Consider the following 14,632-nt stretch of genomic DNA (forward strand, 5'->3'; position numbering starts at 1 on the left):
TGCAGAAATTCAGTAAAAGTTGAGAGAGTTCACAGCAAATACAAATAACCGCTGTGTTAAGAACGTGTCCCGGGGGACAGAAGTGTGATGAACTGTAGCACGGGTAGTGTGCGAGCGTGCCGTACCTAACTGGAGGAGTCGCTGTCGGAATCGGCTGCCTCCACCTCGTGTTTCTCCTCCTCGACGGTCTCGGGAACGGCAGCGGGGGCAGGCTTGGTGATGGTAGCCGTGATGTAAGCGGACGGCCCCTCCCCTTGCGTGTGCTCGATGCCGACCCTGCAGAGAAGTCACTCAGTTCAGCCTCTGCAGTCCCTCGCAATAACAACTGACAGTACCATGTTTTCCTTTTGGAGCACATTTAAGTACCTAGGGACAACAGTAACAATCTGTTCAGAAATTTATTCTAAGGCTTGAAAATATAAATAACTTACTAACCGAGAAATCTCTGCCTTTGTGTTTGTCCCTTTCATTGCTTTTCTTGCAAATAGTTTTTTAGTTTAAAATTTAATTTTGTAAATTTTTTTAATTGATCACCTGGCAGTTTTCACAGTTTAGAATTTAGCTAAAGCAGCACGAGGGGTTTCACCTTCGCATATCACCAGCAAGGGCGAGGCAGGTAGCGGACGCAGATACCAACTCCCTGAAGCCTCTGAGCACGTGTAGCTCATGGCTGATGTAAGCTTCTTACCAGCGTCAGGGACATCAGCGTGCGAGGCCACATATCCCCCTGAAGGGCGCGGCGAGCTCACCTGTACTCGTGGCGGGCCAGGTAGCGGACGTACTTCTCCGGGGGGTCGTCCTTGGCCCCGTCGACCAGCGACACGGAGCGTACCGTCGTGTGGGAGACCTGGGTCGCGGGCATCGTGAACTCCACATAGCAGTACTCGGCCAGCTGGTCGGGGATCTGGTCATACGAGGTCAGCGCCATGTTGCAGACGAGGGCGTGGGTCGTGTACGCTCCTGCCATGGGAGGGGAACATGGTGTGTTCTTAATTTCTAATTTGTTATACATTTTAATTCAGCTTATTTAAAATTACATTTTTTTTTAATAGAAAATAAAGATTTGTATGTATCTAGCTTCTTCCTCCTACCATAAATTATATTATGTTTGTCCAGATAAAATTACATTGCAGAGCTTCCGAGCACATAACAATAACCATCCAGGCCCAAAAGACGTAACTAATACTTGAAAGGGTAAATGAGTTATGACTTGATAAAGAGCCACATCCCATGCCCAGAACCAAAAGAACGAAATGAACAAATCTTTTGAACGAATCATGTAATTGGAACTGATTCAAATGAATTGGTTCTGCCAAAAGAATTGTTTCCTGCCCATCACTGATTGGGGAGCATGGTAGATATTGCAGTGAGCTGGTGAGTTTTCTCAACATGCTCCAGTTCCTATCACCTGTTCCAATCCATCAGGACTCCGTTCTCAATAGTGATGGATGGGGTATGCCCAAAAAAAAAAGTTTTGAATCATTCTTCCCCTTTGTAAGAATCATTCAAAGAATGAACAAATGCAAGAGAGCTAATAGAATAAGTTCTCAGGAAAGTCTGTTAATAATGGTAATGATAATAAAATAAAATAGATATCTGGGCTTGTGAGACCTAACCTTAATAGATATATGGTGTGCATTTCAAAATTCAATAAAGAGCAGATATATGTGTGTGGGTACTCAAAACCTCGGGATCTGTAACAGCTGACAGTAGTCGCAACTCGAACTAGGAGCAGCTGGGTAAACTCATGCTGGCAGGGAGGGGGGAGTGACAGCAGCAGAGAGAGTGTCGCACCTTGACCCTCCTTGGGCAGACGGCTCATCCTCCACACGATGGCTCGGTGCTGGTGCTCGTACTTGGCCTGCCCCGACGTCACCTCGATGAGCGACTGCTCCAGCGTCTCCACGGCCCCCAGCAGCCGCTCGATCCCCTTCACCTTCCCGGTCCTGGCGGGCACCACACATGTGCTGCCCACATCTTCCACAGCCAGCCGGTTACACAGTTACCTCACAGATCACAGTGAGTCAATGGCGGATCCAGAGGTTCACCTCGGAGGGGGCACTCTAGGATTTCAGAGTAGCCAGAGAAAAAATGTCTTAAAATTACTAAATTTGCATTTAATCTACTCACACTACACATAACATCCAACCACCATATTTTATGATTCTACAAGAAATTCATTATTATATTAAAATATTTTATTGGTCCCAGAAACAATCATTTTTGTCGGCAATATTAATGTAGCAGACAACTGGTTTTTCCGGGGGGGGGGGGGGGGGGGGGGACTTGCCCCTGGTGCCCTACCTTGGATCCGCCACTGCAGTGAGTTCATGATTGGTATTATCACACTGGATCTACTACTGTGTATATTTGCATGTGAGTTTTATTTGTTCAGTACGTATTTCCTATTACAAAACTGTAGTGTGCTTTGGGCGAACTTGTTTGTGCCGTGCTACCAGTAGGATCAGAGTCAACTACAAAATGTAGCAAGGGCGCTGTCCGTAAGTCAGGAATAATCAGAAAGACTTAAAAATTTTAGAAATTGTTGGTAAAAGTTTGAAATTATATCAAATGTATATCTGAAGACATGAATTGGACTTAAAACAAGGATTTAGTCAGGTAAAAAACCATCCCCAGTTTATCTAGGTTAAATTTGAGACAGTTACTGAATTTGAATTTAGTACATTATAATAACCCAAATTAACTGTGGTTTCATTAATTTTTCTACAACTGCCTTGATAAAGATAGAAATGAACCTTTTTATGTCAATATGTATAAGTGGGCAGTAAAATTGTTGAACCATTAAACGTCTTTCCATAAGTTTAAATTGAATATTTATTTTTAATGTTAAAGAACATCTTAAGTTGGCAAGGAGTGTTTTCTGTTCGGGTCAGGAAAGGTCAGGAAAATTAAGGAGTTTAGATAGTCAATATTTGCAATGGAACACCGGGTGAAGTACCAGACATCGCGGAAGCAGCAGAAATTTCACTCTGTGTGGCTAATCCTGCGGATAGGTACACGTGGCTGTGAGAACCTGCATTTTTTTGAATAATCAGATTTAAAAAAAAAAAAAATTTGTATTGAAAGTCAAAGTAATGACCTGAAATAGAGCCTTCTAAGGAACCAACTCCTGAAAGGTTATTGAATCCTCCTGGAATTTTTTTTATGATTTCCGAGGATATTTACTTGTGAAAATAGAAAAAATTATTCCCTCAGAAAAGGAAATTTGAAAGAGTAAAGGGAAAACTAGAGGCATTTCAAGAAATTATGAGTCATTTAGGTTGAAGGTGAAATCCATCCGAGAGGACATCGCAGTCCCGAGATGTCGGTGCGTACCGCCGGTGCGTGGACTTGACGGAGCCGTAGCGGAAGTGCTTCTCGACCCGGAACAGGTATATCCAGCACTCGGGGATGGGGAAGCGCACCATCACGTCCTCGCAGGGGATCTGCCCCAGCTTGCGGCTGGAGAAGCCCGGCACCAGGATGTCCGCCTTGAGCTGGACCTGCGGCAGAACAGCTCGTGAGGCAGTTTGTTGCTTGCTAGGGTTTTACCTCACACGTAGGGGCAGCTATTTTTCCATGAAATGATTTCGAAACTAGCGGAGAGTTAAAACACATTAGCATCATCTGTGTTTCTGATTGGGTGAGTTTACTTCAAGTACATTTCTACTGCTAGAACACCAATCACAGTACTTCAGTGCGGAAACTAACGTGTCCTAAGTAGCTTTCTGCAAAGAGGAAACTGCTGGTGCATGCATACCTTATTGCAGTCTAGTGTTCGTTCAAATTTTTTCATGAAAAATGCCCGCCCCTATCTATACGCTGCACAGATGTACAGAAGCTCAGCAGCCCCGCCCACCTAGAGTCCCAGTTGAGCGCTGGGGTATTCTTAATCACGTTTCAGCCATTTTTCGCAAAGTACCTTTCAAAAGAACAACATTGTGCACTGCAAAGAGAAAAGTTTATGCTGTACAGCCAAAACTTAAAAAAAACCTTTTTTGTAAAAATGTTTCTGAGTTTTTTTTAAAAGATTATAAATCTTTAAAACAAAACTTTAGTCCGCACCTCTACTTAGAAGTCGGTTTAGTTTTTTTTGTTGCAAAAATGTATCATTTTACTTTTTTAGTGCTACTGTATTGTGTTTAATTTTTTTAAACTTTAGTACTTTTAAAAAATCAGATGAAACCGTAGTTTTGGTAACGATTTATCAATGAGTCACAAAAGGTAAATTTATTTGAGAGTTGTAACATACCACACAAAACACTCTGGTCACCCGCCTTCCCCGTACGTTTATTTGCAAAGCGCAGTTCTCTTTTGAAAGTAACATTGTGATAAATGCCTGAATTGCTCCTAGTGATATTTAACACGTACAACCTGTCCCAGGCTATGGCTGTGTGTCCAGGCAGGCAGGCTCATAGGGCGACGGGAACTTCAATGATTTAAGTGAGCTCCAGCGCACCTGGACGCCAACTCAGTGCTCATGAAGCCGGGTGGGACTCCCACCACGGACCCTTGTCCGGCTACGAGCGTGCCACCTGCAGGCGTGGCCTGGCTGCTTGATACTAGGATAATTTTTAATTTTTGATGTGTAACATCTTGGCTCTCGGTACACTGCATTAGGTGGGAGTAATTTTGTGAGTGCGACGGAAGTCAGGGAACGGAAATGTGTAGCAACCACGGTGCTGCCATCTGTGGCGGATGGTGGGAACCAAAGTTCACAAAGCCAAAGCAATTTTTAATAATATTAGCTGTTTCATGAATTTCAACAATATGGGTAGTATTTTAATAAAATTCATTGTCGAAAATCAGGTCCAATGAGAGGCCTTCTTTGCTTTTATTGCGGCCTTTTCGTTATATAGTTTAAATTATTCAATAGCCTACGTAGCTGTTCCAGTAGCAAATTTTGGTGACTGGAGCGGAAAATACATGCGATTTTCGTAGAGGAATGTAGTTGAAAACATAATTTGTGCTCGGCATCATTTTAAAGAATTCTATGTGAAACTTAGTGTCCGCATTACATATTATAAGTGTATTTGCCACATGAAAATACATGAATTTGCTCAGTACCGAGTTTAGATGTTACACATCACTGTGACAGACCTGCCAACTCTCACGATTTTGGTGTGAGGCTCAAGATTTTAAGGTCCATCTCACGCCCTCATGCAAAAATAGTGTTTCCTCACGATTTTTCGGGGCCCCAAGATTTTGTTTGTTAAAGTTACAAAACAAGTTTTACGAAAGCTTACAGTAACGAGTTTCCATCAATACTCGAGTCCTGTAAAGGAAGCAATTTTGCATTTTGTAGCATGTGCCGTGCTGATTTTTCTATCTCGCATAGTGTAAGAGGAGACATTGTGAAACATGTCGCTACAAAAAACACAACTAACACGTGAAGTGTATTATTGCTTCCAATAAAAAAATTAATTTTGCTGTGAACAGTGATAATAGTGTTACACGAGCAGAATGTTATTTTACATATTTTTTAGTTGCGGCCCTGCATGATCACTACACGACAGCGCTAAATTATGTTCAACTAAATTAAATCTGCAACCTATAATTTGTTGAAATACATTTTGAAGCAGAGACCATGTAACATATGTACAGGTATGTCACTTAAATTTAAAGATTCTCATTTGTTGTTTTTTATATCTAACCTGTATTTATGGGCCTGAAAATTTTTATCGAGGACCTCATGATTTTTTAAATTTGAATGTTGGCAGGTCTGCTGTGAGTACTGAAAGACTCGCTCACATTTTTTTATGTCATTCTAAGAAGATAAGTTATTTCATCAAAAAAATTCTGCTCAATGTTAATGATTGCAATTTCTGAGGCCTCATTTTCCACAGATGAACGTATCCCTACCGATATTGGCCAACTATCAGTTGGTTCCTGGAACTCTTTCGCATCGTGTGCACGAAGACAAGGAAGAATTCTTCAGAAACATAACTTTAAACACTGATACGATCTGTCACTAGGTCATCCCGTTAGGGATCGTCCATTAATCACGTGAGGCTCGAAAAGGGGGGGGAGGGGGTTGGGAAAAATCACGAAATATCACAAGGGGGGAGGGGGGTGTAGAGAGATATCACGTGTATTTTTTTTTCCGCCCGATTTCTACTAAACCAAAAAGCGTTGCTTGACCTTGACTCGCCGTAGCCAGGCAACAATATCCCAGCCCGCCGCAACATGAACCACCCGGCTCGGCTTGCCAGTCGCCAGTAAGACTGTGATTTTGGCGCCGAATACATGCGTAAATCACATATAAGCCTTTCCTTTATTATTTTAATGCCAGTGAGAATAAACCTGCAACCTAAATGTGTGTCTGGACATTTTTATCACTGTGCTTAATTTTCCACAATTAAATTAGATTATACCTATATTTAAAGATAATATTCCAAAATTTTTAAAAATATTTTGCACCAAAAAATACACGGGGTTAATTTGGGGGGGGGGGGGGGGGGTTTCTGAAACCTCACCACAAATCACTAGGGGGGGAGGGGGGGGTTAAAAATTTGCTAAAAAAACATCACGTGATTAATGGACGACCCCTTATAAAGCTACCTACATGGGTGACACTGTAAACACATCACCCACAGGCCGGATGGTGGTTGACCTTATTAGTTATTAGAAAAAGTGTGTCTAGTGTGTTACAAACACAGTAGAGTGAAAGGTCTTTAACCCGGCTCATTCGAGACCCCGGCCATGCTGGATTATCAACCGTCAGTACAGTTTTAACGGGAATACCAAACGTGAAAAGTAACCTCTACAAAACAGGAAACACTGAACTGAAATGAGAACCGACAGTAATGAAGTACTCTTGAGTGAACTAAAAACACTGGCATTACAGTAACGAACCTGGCGTCCAAGATCAACAGCCAGAATCTAGCTGAAACAATGCAGAACGCTAGCGGCTCCATTAGTGCCTAATTACAGAATGCGCCAGACCTTAGAATACTGCATTAAAGACCTTTTGCTGTATCGTAGTTCACCTTGACTTGATGAACTTCAGTGTCAATGGTGTTGCACACCCCACAATTAACAGCATCTCACCAATTTTCTGCGAATGCATTTTTTTTTCTTTTCAATTGATTATCACAATATTCAAGAATATAAAATATTTTCTAATCAAATTTTAACATACAGTGAAATATATTTCCACACTTCACAGGAGTCAAAGAAAAATTGATCCAAAATACAGTAAAATAAAAAAAGAGAAATAAACATGGAACAATTACAAATAGGTATAAAATAAAGTAAAAAAAAAAAACAACGGACAATGCATTTTCTTAAACAGGACAATTTTAATTTTGAAATTTGTTTTGTTGATCTGGTTACATGCATAAAATATAATATCATCAATAGTTTTAAATCATTATCATTGATTATATTTCAAATATAAAACAATGTGTAAATAATGTTGCAGTGCAAATCTAAATTTCTATATAAATCATCATACATGTTACATTTTGATATCAATATATATTTTTTTTTTGTGAATGTGATTTCACGGTGTAGGCCCATCTGTTGGTAACAAATAATTAAAAAATATATATAATTTTAAATGTTAAATTGAATATAGAATATTCTTGGAGTACTCGCAGACCCCTACAATTTATCACATGATAAAATAATTGCACAGTACAACAGTTGACAAGTTGCGAGCCATTTCCACGCTGCAGACAAGGTGCTGGGATGGAACCTTCAGACCTCTCCACACGAGCATGCTGTGTTAGTGAGGACCCAGTGCACACAGTCGGGGCGAAGTGCCAGTCCCCGCGCCGGGGCTCCTCACCTTGTTCCCGGTGACGCACAGCACTGCCTTCACTTGCAGCGGCAGCTCCCGGTTCTTGGGCGGCCGCACGCGGAAGCGCATCAGCTCGATGTAGCACGCGTCAGGCGGCTTGAACCTTGCACGCGCCAGGCCACACACGGGTCAGTCAGGTTAGTAGCACACAAGCCAGGCTCGTCAGTACCAACACAACAGGCAGACAGGAGTAGCCACGTCACCTTCCGAGCTCCTACCGGTGGCCGGTCCTATGGGAGGGGCGATTGGGGCAATCCCATCTCGCCTTGTAACCACCCCCACCCCCTTCCCCCCCAAAAAAAACCCTTTAGAGTAGTAATAATAATAATCTATTCCAGTCCGTACCTGTACTTATAAGTCAGTCAGGGTTTTTTTTATTACAAAAATGTTTAATTTTTTTTTTTTTAGGTCTACTGTACTCTATTTAATTTCTTTAAAAAAAATCAGACTAAACCATAGTTTTAGTAATGACTTTCCAATTTCTCAGAAATGCCTCAACATGGTCTTTCAACATTTTATTAAGCATTTTTATAAATTTTTGACTCTCCTCTTTAATTGGGAGGTGTTCCATGCCGCCCAAAACACATCCTGTCAATGACCCTCCCAAAGTTCCTAGGTTGCGTCTGCCATTGGCTCGTACCATTGCTAGCTAGGGAATGAATGCATCACTCTGTTATCTTTATCTGAAACGTTGACGTCGTCCGGGCCTGCGGCCCCTTTGAGCCCGATATGACACCGCCCAACCACCATCTCTATTCAAACCTCCCGCTCGTGCGTGCGTGTGTGCGTGTGTGTCTAGCCCGGCAAGAGGGCGCTTAGAAGCAGTGCGGCGACCCCCTAATTTGCTAAGTTTAATGTTAATTGTAAACCTTTTGTTTTCATTCATTTTTGCCCCAGTGTTTGTGCAGTTACTCACATATTCTTTAATTTAAATATCATGTTACTTGAAAGAACCACAGACGTTGCCCGGGCGGACCCGAATAGGCACGGACTTGGACGAGAGTAGGAATGTTTTTATATAAATTATCATTAACTAAGTAAATATTAATGAACTTTAAATTGCCAGTAATTTTTATATATTTTTTAATGTTAACCTATAATTTACTTAACTTTCGCCGGGGCACGGAATCACAGGATGTAATAACGGTAATTGTGTTGGCGCGGAGGCGCCATGTTAGTCGAGACGAGCAGAGCTCTCACCCCAGTTCATCTTCATCACCGACCGAGAGCAGACGCGCCAGCACCCCGGGGACCTCAACCGTTGTGAACCACTGATCAAGTAATTCTGTATCTTAATTAATTCTTAAATCTCTTTCGTCCGTCATTCCTCGGGGCAGCTCTCGGTCGGCGGGCTGCATTAATAATTAATTGTCTCAGTCGAGTTTTTTAACCATTGTACTAAGCAGACTTTACAGCATGGCCACGTGTGTGGACCATGCATTCTCTTAAGTCGATTCGTGCCTCAGGCTTTTTAACCGTGTAACGTGCGTGGAGGGAAGCGTGTTCGTGGAATTAAATCTGGGTATAAGTAAAACCTGAGTACTTTATTTAACCACGTGGTGAGTGAGCCTACTTAGCCTAGGAGTGTGGCGTGCCCGACGCCTAGAGCGAGCCAGGTCTGGATAGATAGGGTAGAAAGGGCTGGTAACTCGTCCCCACTTGGGCTACGTCACGCCCTGAGAGCGAGACTCAGCCGGGTCCACGTGCCCTTACACGTGGTGGCGCCCATACATAACTTCTTAAAATCACCGGGAACGTGCGCGCAGCCCTCAACGTGTTTCTTCAAGTAACTTAAGATATGCAGGTTACTTGCACATCCCACACACACGAGTGATCGGGGACCAGCGAATGGTGGCATGGAAAGTAAATCTCTGCGATTACGCAAACTAACCAAGATGATTACGCTATTATGGATTTGATGCAGCAACATAGCAGCATGCTATAGCTTTTACTTTTTCAGTACACCCAATGGTTGTACCATTTTAATATTTACCATTAAATATAAAATAGTATTTTTGAAGTGAAAAATCTTTGCTGATGGGGCTACAATATTTGAGTGTTACGAAAATTCCAATTGCATGAGGGGAATAGTTAGGTACGTGGTAGGGGAACCAGTAGAGGAGAGTGCATAAGCAGTGACGCCACTCCAACGCATGCACTAGCGGTCGAATGGGAAGATGACAAAAGGAAGGAGGGGATAGGTACGTAGCGTAGCATGCTATATGTAGTTGTAACGGCCAGAAAGGGAGACAGCAGAAGGAGAGGTAAAAATGATGCAGCAGTGATGTTACGGAATTCTAGTAACGCTGCTTGTGTTTGTCTATTCCTCAGTTTTTCTAATGGCTAATGATTGATGCTACCATAATTATTTTATAATTTTATATTATTTAAATAATCTACAATTAATTTATTCGTGTGGAATAAAATTGATTTGTGCAATTAACTTTACAAGTATCAATTATTTTTATAAGAGTAGTGTGATTAAAATTCCTAAAAATAATAATAAAAAGGTAGAAGCAGATAAGAGGTACTATCAAAAGCAACGTGGGAATAAACCGCCAAAAGAGGCGCCAAAAACTGCCAGTGAACGGATGCGAGTGTACAGAGCGCAGAAAATACATTTTTTTCATTTGAGATAATACCTGCATCCTAACTAGAAATTTACCCTAGGAAACCTTTGCAGTGCAGCTCTCTAGTGAGAACAAGAATAACTATTTGGAGTACAACGGGAAGTAAGCTATTTCACCCCCCCCCCCCCCTTTTCCACCCCCTTTTCTCTGGACATTTTTCCTTTAACTGGCTTCTTTACTCTCCAACTGTCATGGTTGTTTGACGTAGGACAATAGTTCTTGGGTTGTTTTTGAAAAGGGGGGAGGTGAAGGAAGATAACAAGTATCCCAATTAATTATAATTCTTTTTTGTCTGCTAAATGGCAAACAAAACAAATATAATGGCTAAGTGGCCTTTCGCATCAGTAGCTCTGAGCAGTTATGCGACGGTGTAGCATCGACAAATTTTTTTTTTAGTACAAACGGAAAGAAAGTATTCAATGCCAGCAATAACATAAAGAGACCAAATTTTTTTTTATCCAGCACAAATGTTTTGTCTGCTAAAGCACTTCCAATATTGTTCTACACTAAGCCAAAAAAAAAGGTTTCAAGTAAGTAATTTTTTTTTTTTTTAATTTAAATATAATTGTATGTGAGGGATACAAACTAATAGGACGTGTTTGTTTCAAATAGCTACATGACTGTGTAATAGGTACTTAAGATGTGTTATGTACCATATAATTAGCACAATATTAGTAATCGAAACATAACGTCATAAATTCGGTTACTGGGGCGTTAACAACATTTTCCGCAGTAAAGATCTGCATCAGCTGACGAGAGGCGAGAGAGAGAGAGCCGTGCCGTGCTGGCGTACTTGATGGTGTGTGTCCTCTGGTACTCGTCCTGCTGCACGCAGCTGTGGAACTCGGTGTTCTCCAGGCGGATCCACTCCTCCGTGATGACGGGGATGATGTCGTGGCGGCCCACCACCTCCTTGCCCTGGCGCCACATGTCGTTCAGCCCCAGCTCCACGTCGGGCATGCCTGCCGACACGCGCCACGCACGCAGTGATACCTCGTTCGGTCGGACCAGTTCCCAACCAGACCAGACAACACACACAGTGATACCTCGTTCGGTCGGACCAGTTCCCAACCAGACCAGACAACACACACAGTGATACCTCATTCCGTCGGACCAGTTCCCAACCAGACCAGACAACACACACAGTGATACCTCATTCCGTCGGACCAGTTCCCAACCAGACCAGACAACACACACAGTGATACCTCATTCCGTCGGACCAGTTCCCAACCAGACCAGACAACACACACAGTGATACCTCGTTCCGTCGGACCAGTTCCCAACCAGACCAGACAACACACACAGTGATACCTCGTTCCGTCGGACCAGTTCCCAACCAGACCAGACAACACACACAGTGATACCTCGTTCGGTCGGACCAGTTCCCAACCAGACCAGACAACACACACAGTGATACCTCGTTCGGTCGGACCAGTTCCCAACCAGACCAGACAACACACACAGTGATACCTCGTTCGGTCGGACCAGTTCCCAACCAGACCAGACAACACACACAGTGATACCTCGTTCGGTCGGACCAGTTCCCAACCAGACCAGACAACACACACAGTGATACCTCATTCCGTCGGACCAGTTCCCAACCAGACCAGACAACACACACAGTGATACCTCATTCCGTCGGACCAGTTCCCAACCAGACCAGACAACACACACAGTGATACCTCATTCCGTCGGACCAGTTCCCAACCAGACCAGACAACACACACAGTGATACCTCATTCCGTCGGACCAGTTCCCAACCAGACCAGACAACACACACAGTGATACCTCATTCCGTCGGACCAGTTCCCAACCAGACCAGACAACACACACAGTGATACCTCATTCCGTCGGACCAGTTCCCAACCAGACCAGACAACACACACAGTGATACCTCATTCCGTCGGACCAGTTCCCAACCAGACCAGACAACACACACAGTGATACCTCATTCCGTCGGACCAGTTCCCAACCAGACCAGACAACACACACAGTGATACCTCATTCCGTCGGACCAGTTCCCAACCAGACCAGACAACACACACAGTGATACCTCATTCCGTCGGACCAGTTCCCAACCAGACCAGACAACACACACAGTGATACCTCATTCCGTCGGACCAGTTCCCAACCAGACCAGAAAACACACACAGTGATACCTCGTTCTGTCGGACCAGTTTCTAACCAGACCAGACAACAGTTGCCCGGGTTAGCTGCAGAGTTCAGCGAAAATTAATATAATATCACTATACTTACAGAAGATGTCCTTTATGATAAATTTAAAAAAAATGGTTTAATCATATCTACAGCTTACGATAATCTTATTTCACGTAAAACAACATGTTTAATGTTACAGGTAAGGAATATCGGTGTCTGTAAGCTAAGTTTATTTACGCACTAAATTTTATTTTATTTATTTCTTTGCTCTCATGCTTAGCTACACATTTCATCTTGAAATAAATAAATCTGTCCAAAGTCTGACAGAATAGGAACATTAACCTAACAATCTTACTATTAACGTCAATTGAATCCAGTTGCATACACAGAATTTCATTTTAAAATTCTTTCCTTTTCTGGTGGTGAATAAGGGTTTTTGAAGATGTTTTTAGGATTTGCAGAGGTAGGAATATCCCCCCCACTTTCCTAATCTTCCCCTTCCTTGCATAAGCCCCTGTAGTAACTCGGAGGTTGGTAGTCCTTGTCCGCACACCACTGTTACGGGACACTCCTTCACCATGGACAATTAACATGTGGAGTAATTATGCTAATAAATTTGCTCACGCCAAAACTCGGTGAGCATATTTTACCTGATCACCTGTGTGCGCATCGTAGAACTGAGGTGTCTGGGTCGTCTTAAGAGCTCATCAGCAAATAACTGCTACCGTTTGTAAGCGGGTGAGTTCCCATGGTCAGATGCGGGAGGGAGGAATCGGGCCTTAGTACCCACACGGGTGATGGTACTGAGTCTTAGCTGGGTTCATGTGCCCAACCAACCATGTGGTGACCCTCAAGTTTGAACAAATGCATATCTCCCCTGAAATCAACGTTCAGTACGAAGTACTTACTTTTATTATTAAATACTACCAACGGAGGTGGGTTTTCTCCTTGGTACTTTTGTAATGAGAATCCACAGTAGTGACAACTATGTAATGCAGCGTGGAGAAGACAGCGAGACAGCAGTTAGAGCCTCACCGGCGAGGAACGCCAGGAAGAACAGCCGCACCCGGGCGATCTGCTTGTCGATGTGCCCATGCCTGTCCTGCTCCACGTAGAGCTCGTCCACCGCCGTGATCTGCACCTCCTCCGTCTTGTAGTTGAGGGCGCGGTCCCGGTGCGCCGACATGCGGAACAAGGACTCCTCCACCGTCATGCAGAACTGCTTCAGGTCCTCGTACGACTGGCAGCCGATCTTGAACAGCTGCGAGATCTGTCCGCAGCCAACCACACTTTCCAGAGTCATCGTCCGAGCAGTATGTCTGAATGAACATTGGCACTTACTGTTTACCTACATATTTGTTGGTTTTACAAGCAGTGTGTCTAATTAAAATATATACTGATAAGTGATTTGGTAATACATAAGCAAAATATCCACATGTTTTTCTTCCCTGAGATACAGTATGAAAGGTAGAGTCAAAAACACAAAAAAAAAACTAAATATATAACAGGTGTGTGTTATTGTGGGACTGTCTGTGTGAGACTGTGTGAAAGAGAGAAAGAGAAAGAGAGAGCCAAGGGTATGGCAGAAACTAAAGGAATGCAAAGGCAGAAAACTGAAGTCAACACGAGCTCTGAGCCAGAGCCTCCTGTGAGGAAGCGCAGTTAAGTGAAACATCACAATGTTCGGGAGCTGGTTTTCTCAAGTAAGCAAGAGGTCAGGTGACCACACGATATAACAGCGTGAAAGCAATGTGCGTGATGATGTTGGATGCAGGCACAGTCCACCTGCTGAAATAAAAGAGTCTTTCATTTGTGGGAAAGATATGCTTACCCTTAGCTTTCCCACTCTCCAAGACCTTGAACACACCAAATAGCTGGTCAGATAACAAATGACAACCTTCTGTGTGTAGCAGTTTTGGAAGGTTTGTATTGTGTTGCAAGTGATGAAACCAAGAGCAGTAAAAATGTAAATAAAGAACAACAATTGTGTCAGATGGGACTCAGTCTTCTGAAATAAGAAAATATACTAAAGCCTAGGAAT

General features: G+C 43.0%; 1 protein-coding gene across 1 annotated transcript in view; it reads right to left on the bottom strand.

Annotated features, from left to right (window-relative positions):
* The window catches only part of LOC134533117 (protein stoned-B), a 41,428-nt gene that overhangs the window by 13,358 nt on the left and 13,438 nt on the right, over positions 1-14,632 (bottom strand). The window contains exons 7-13 of the mRNA XM_063370384.1: positions 13,627-13,861; positions 11,228-11,396; positions 7,793-7,907; positions 3,337-3,503; positions 1,795-1,946; positions 750-960; positions 126-276 (exon numbers count right to left, since the gene is read on the bottom strand). Coding sequence (XP_063226454.1) covers positions 126-276; positions 750-960; positions 1,795-1,946; positions 3,337-3,503; positions 7,793-7,907; positions 11,228-11,396; positions 13,627-13,861 — 1,200 coding nt within the window. The remainder of the gene's footprint in view (positions 1-125; positions 277-749; positions 961-1,794; positions 1,947-3,336; positions 3,504-7,792; positions 7,908-11,227; positions 11,397-13,626; positions 13,862-14,632) is intronic.

The sequence above is a fragment of the Bacillus rossius genome, chromosome 6 (genome assembly GCF_032445375.1).
Source record: "Bacillus rossius redtenbacheri isolate Brsri chromosome 6, Brsri_v3, whole genome shotgun sequence".
Taxonomy (NCBI): domain Eukaryota; kingdom Metazoa; phylum Arthropoda; class Insecta; order Phasmatodea; family Bacillidae; genus Bacillus; species Bacillus rossius.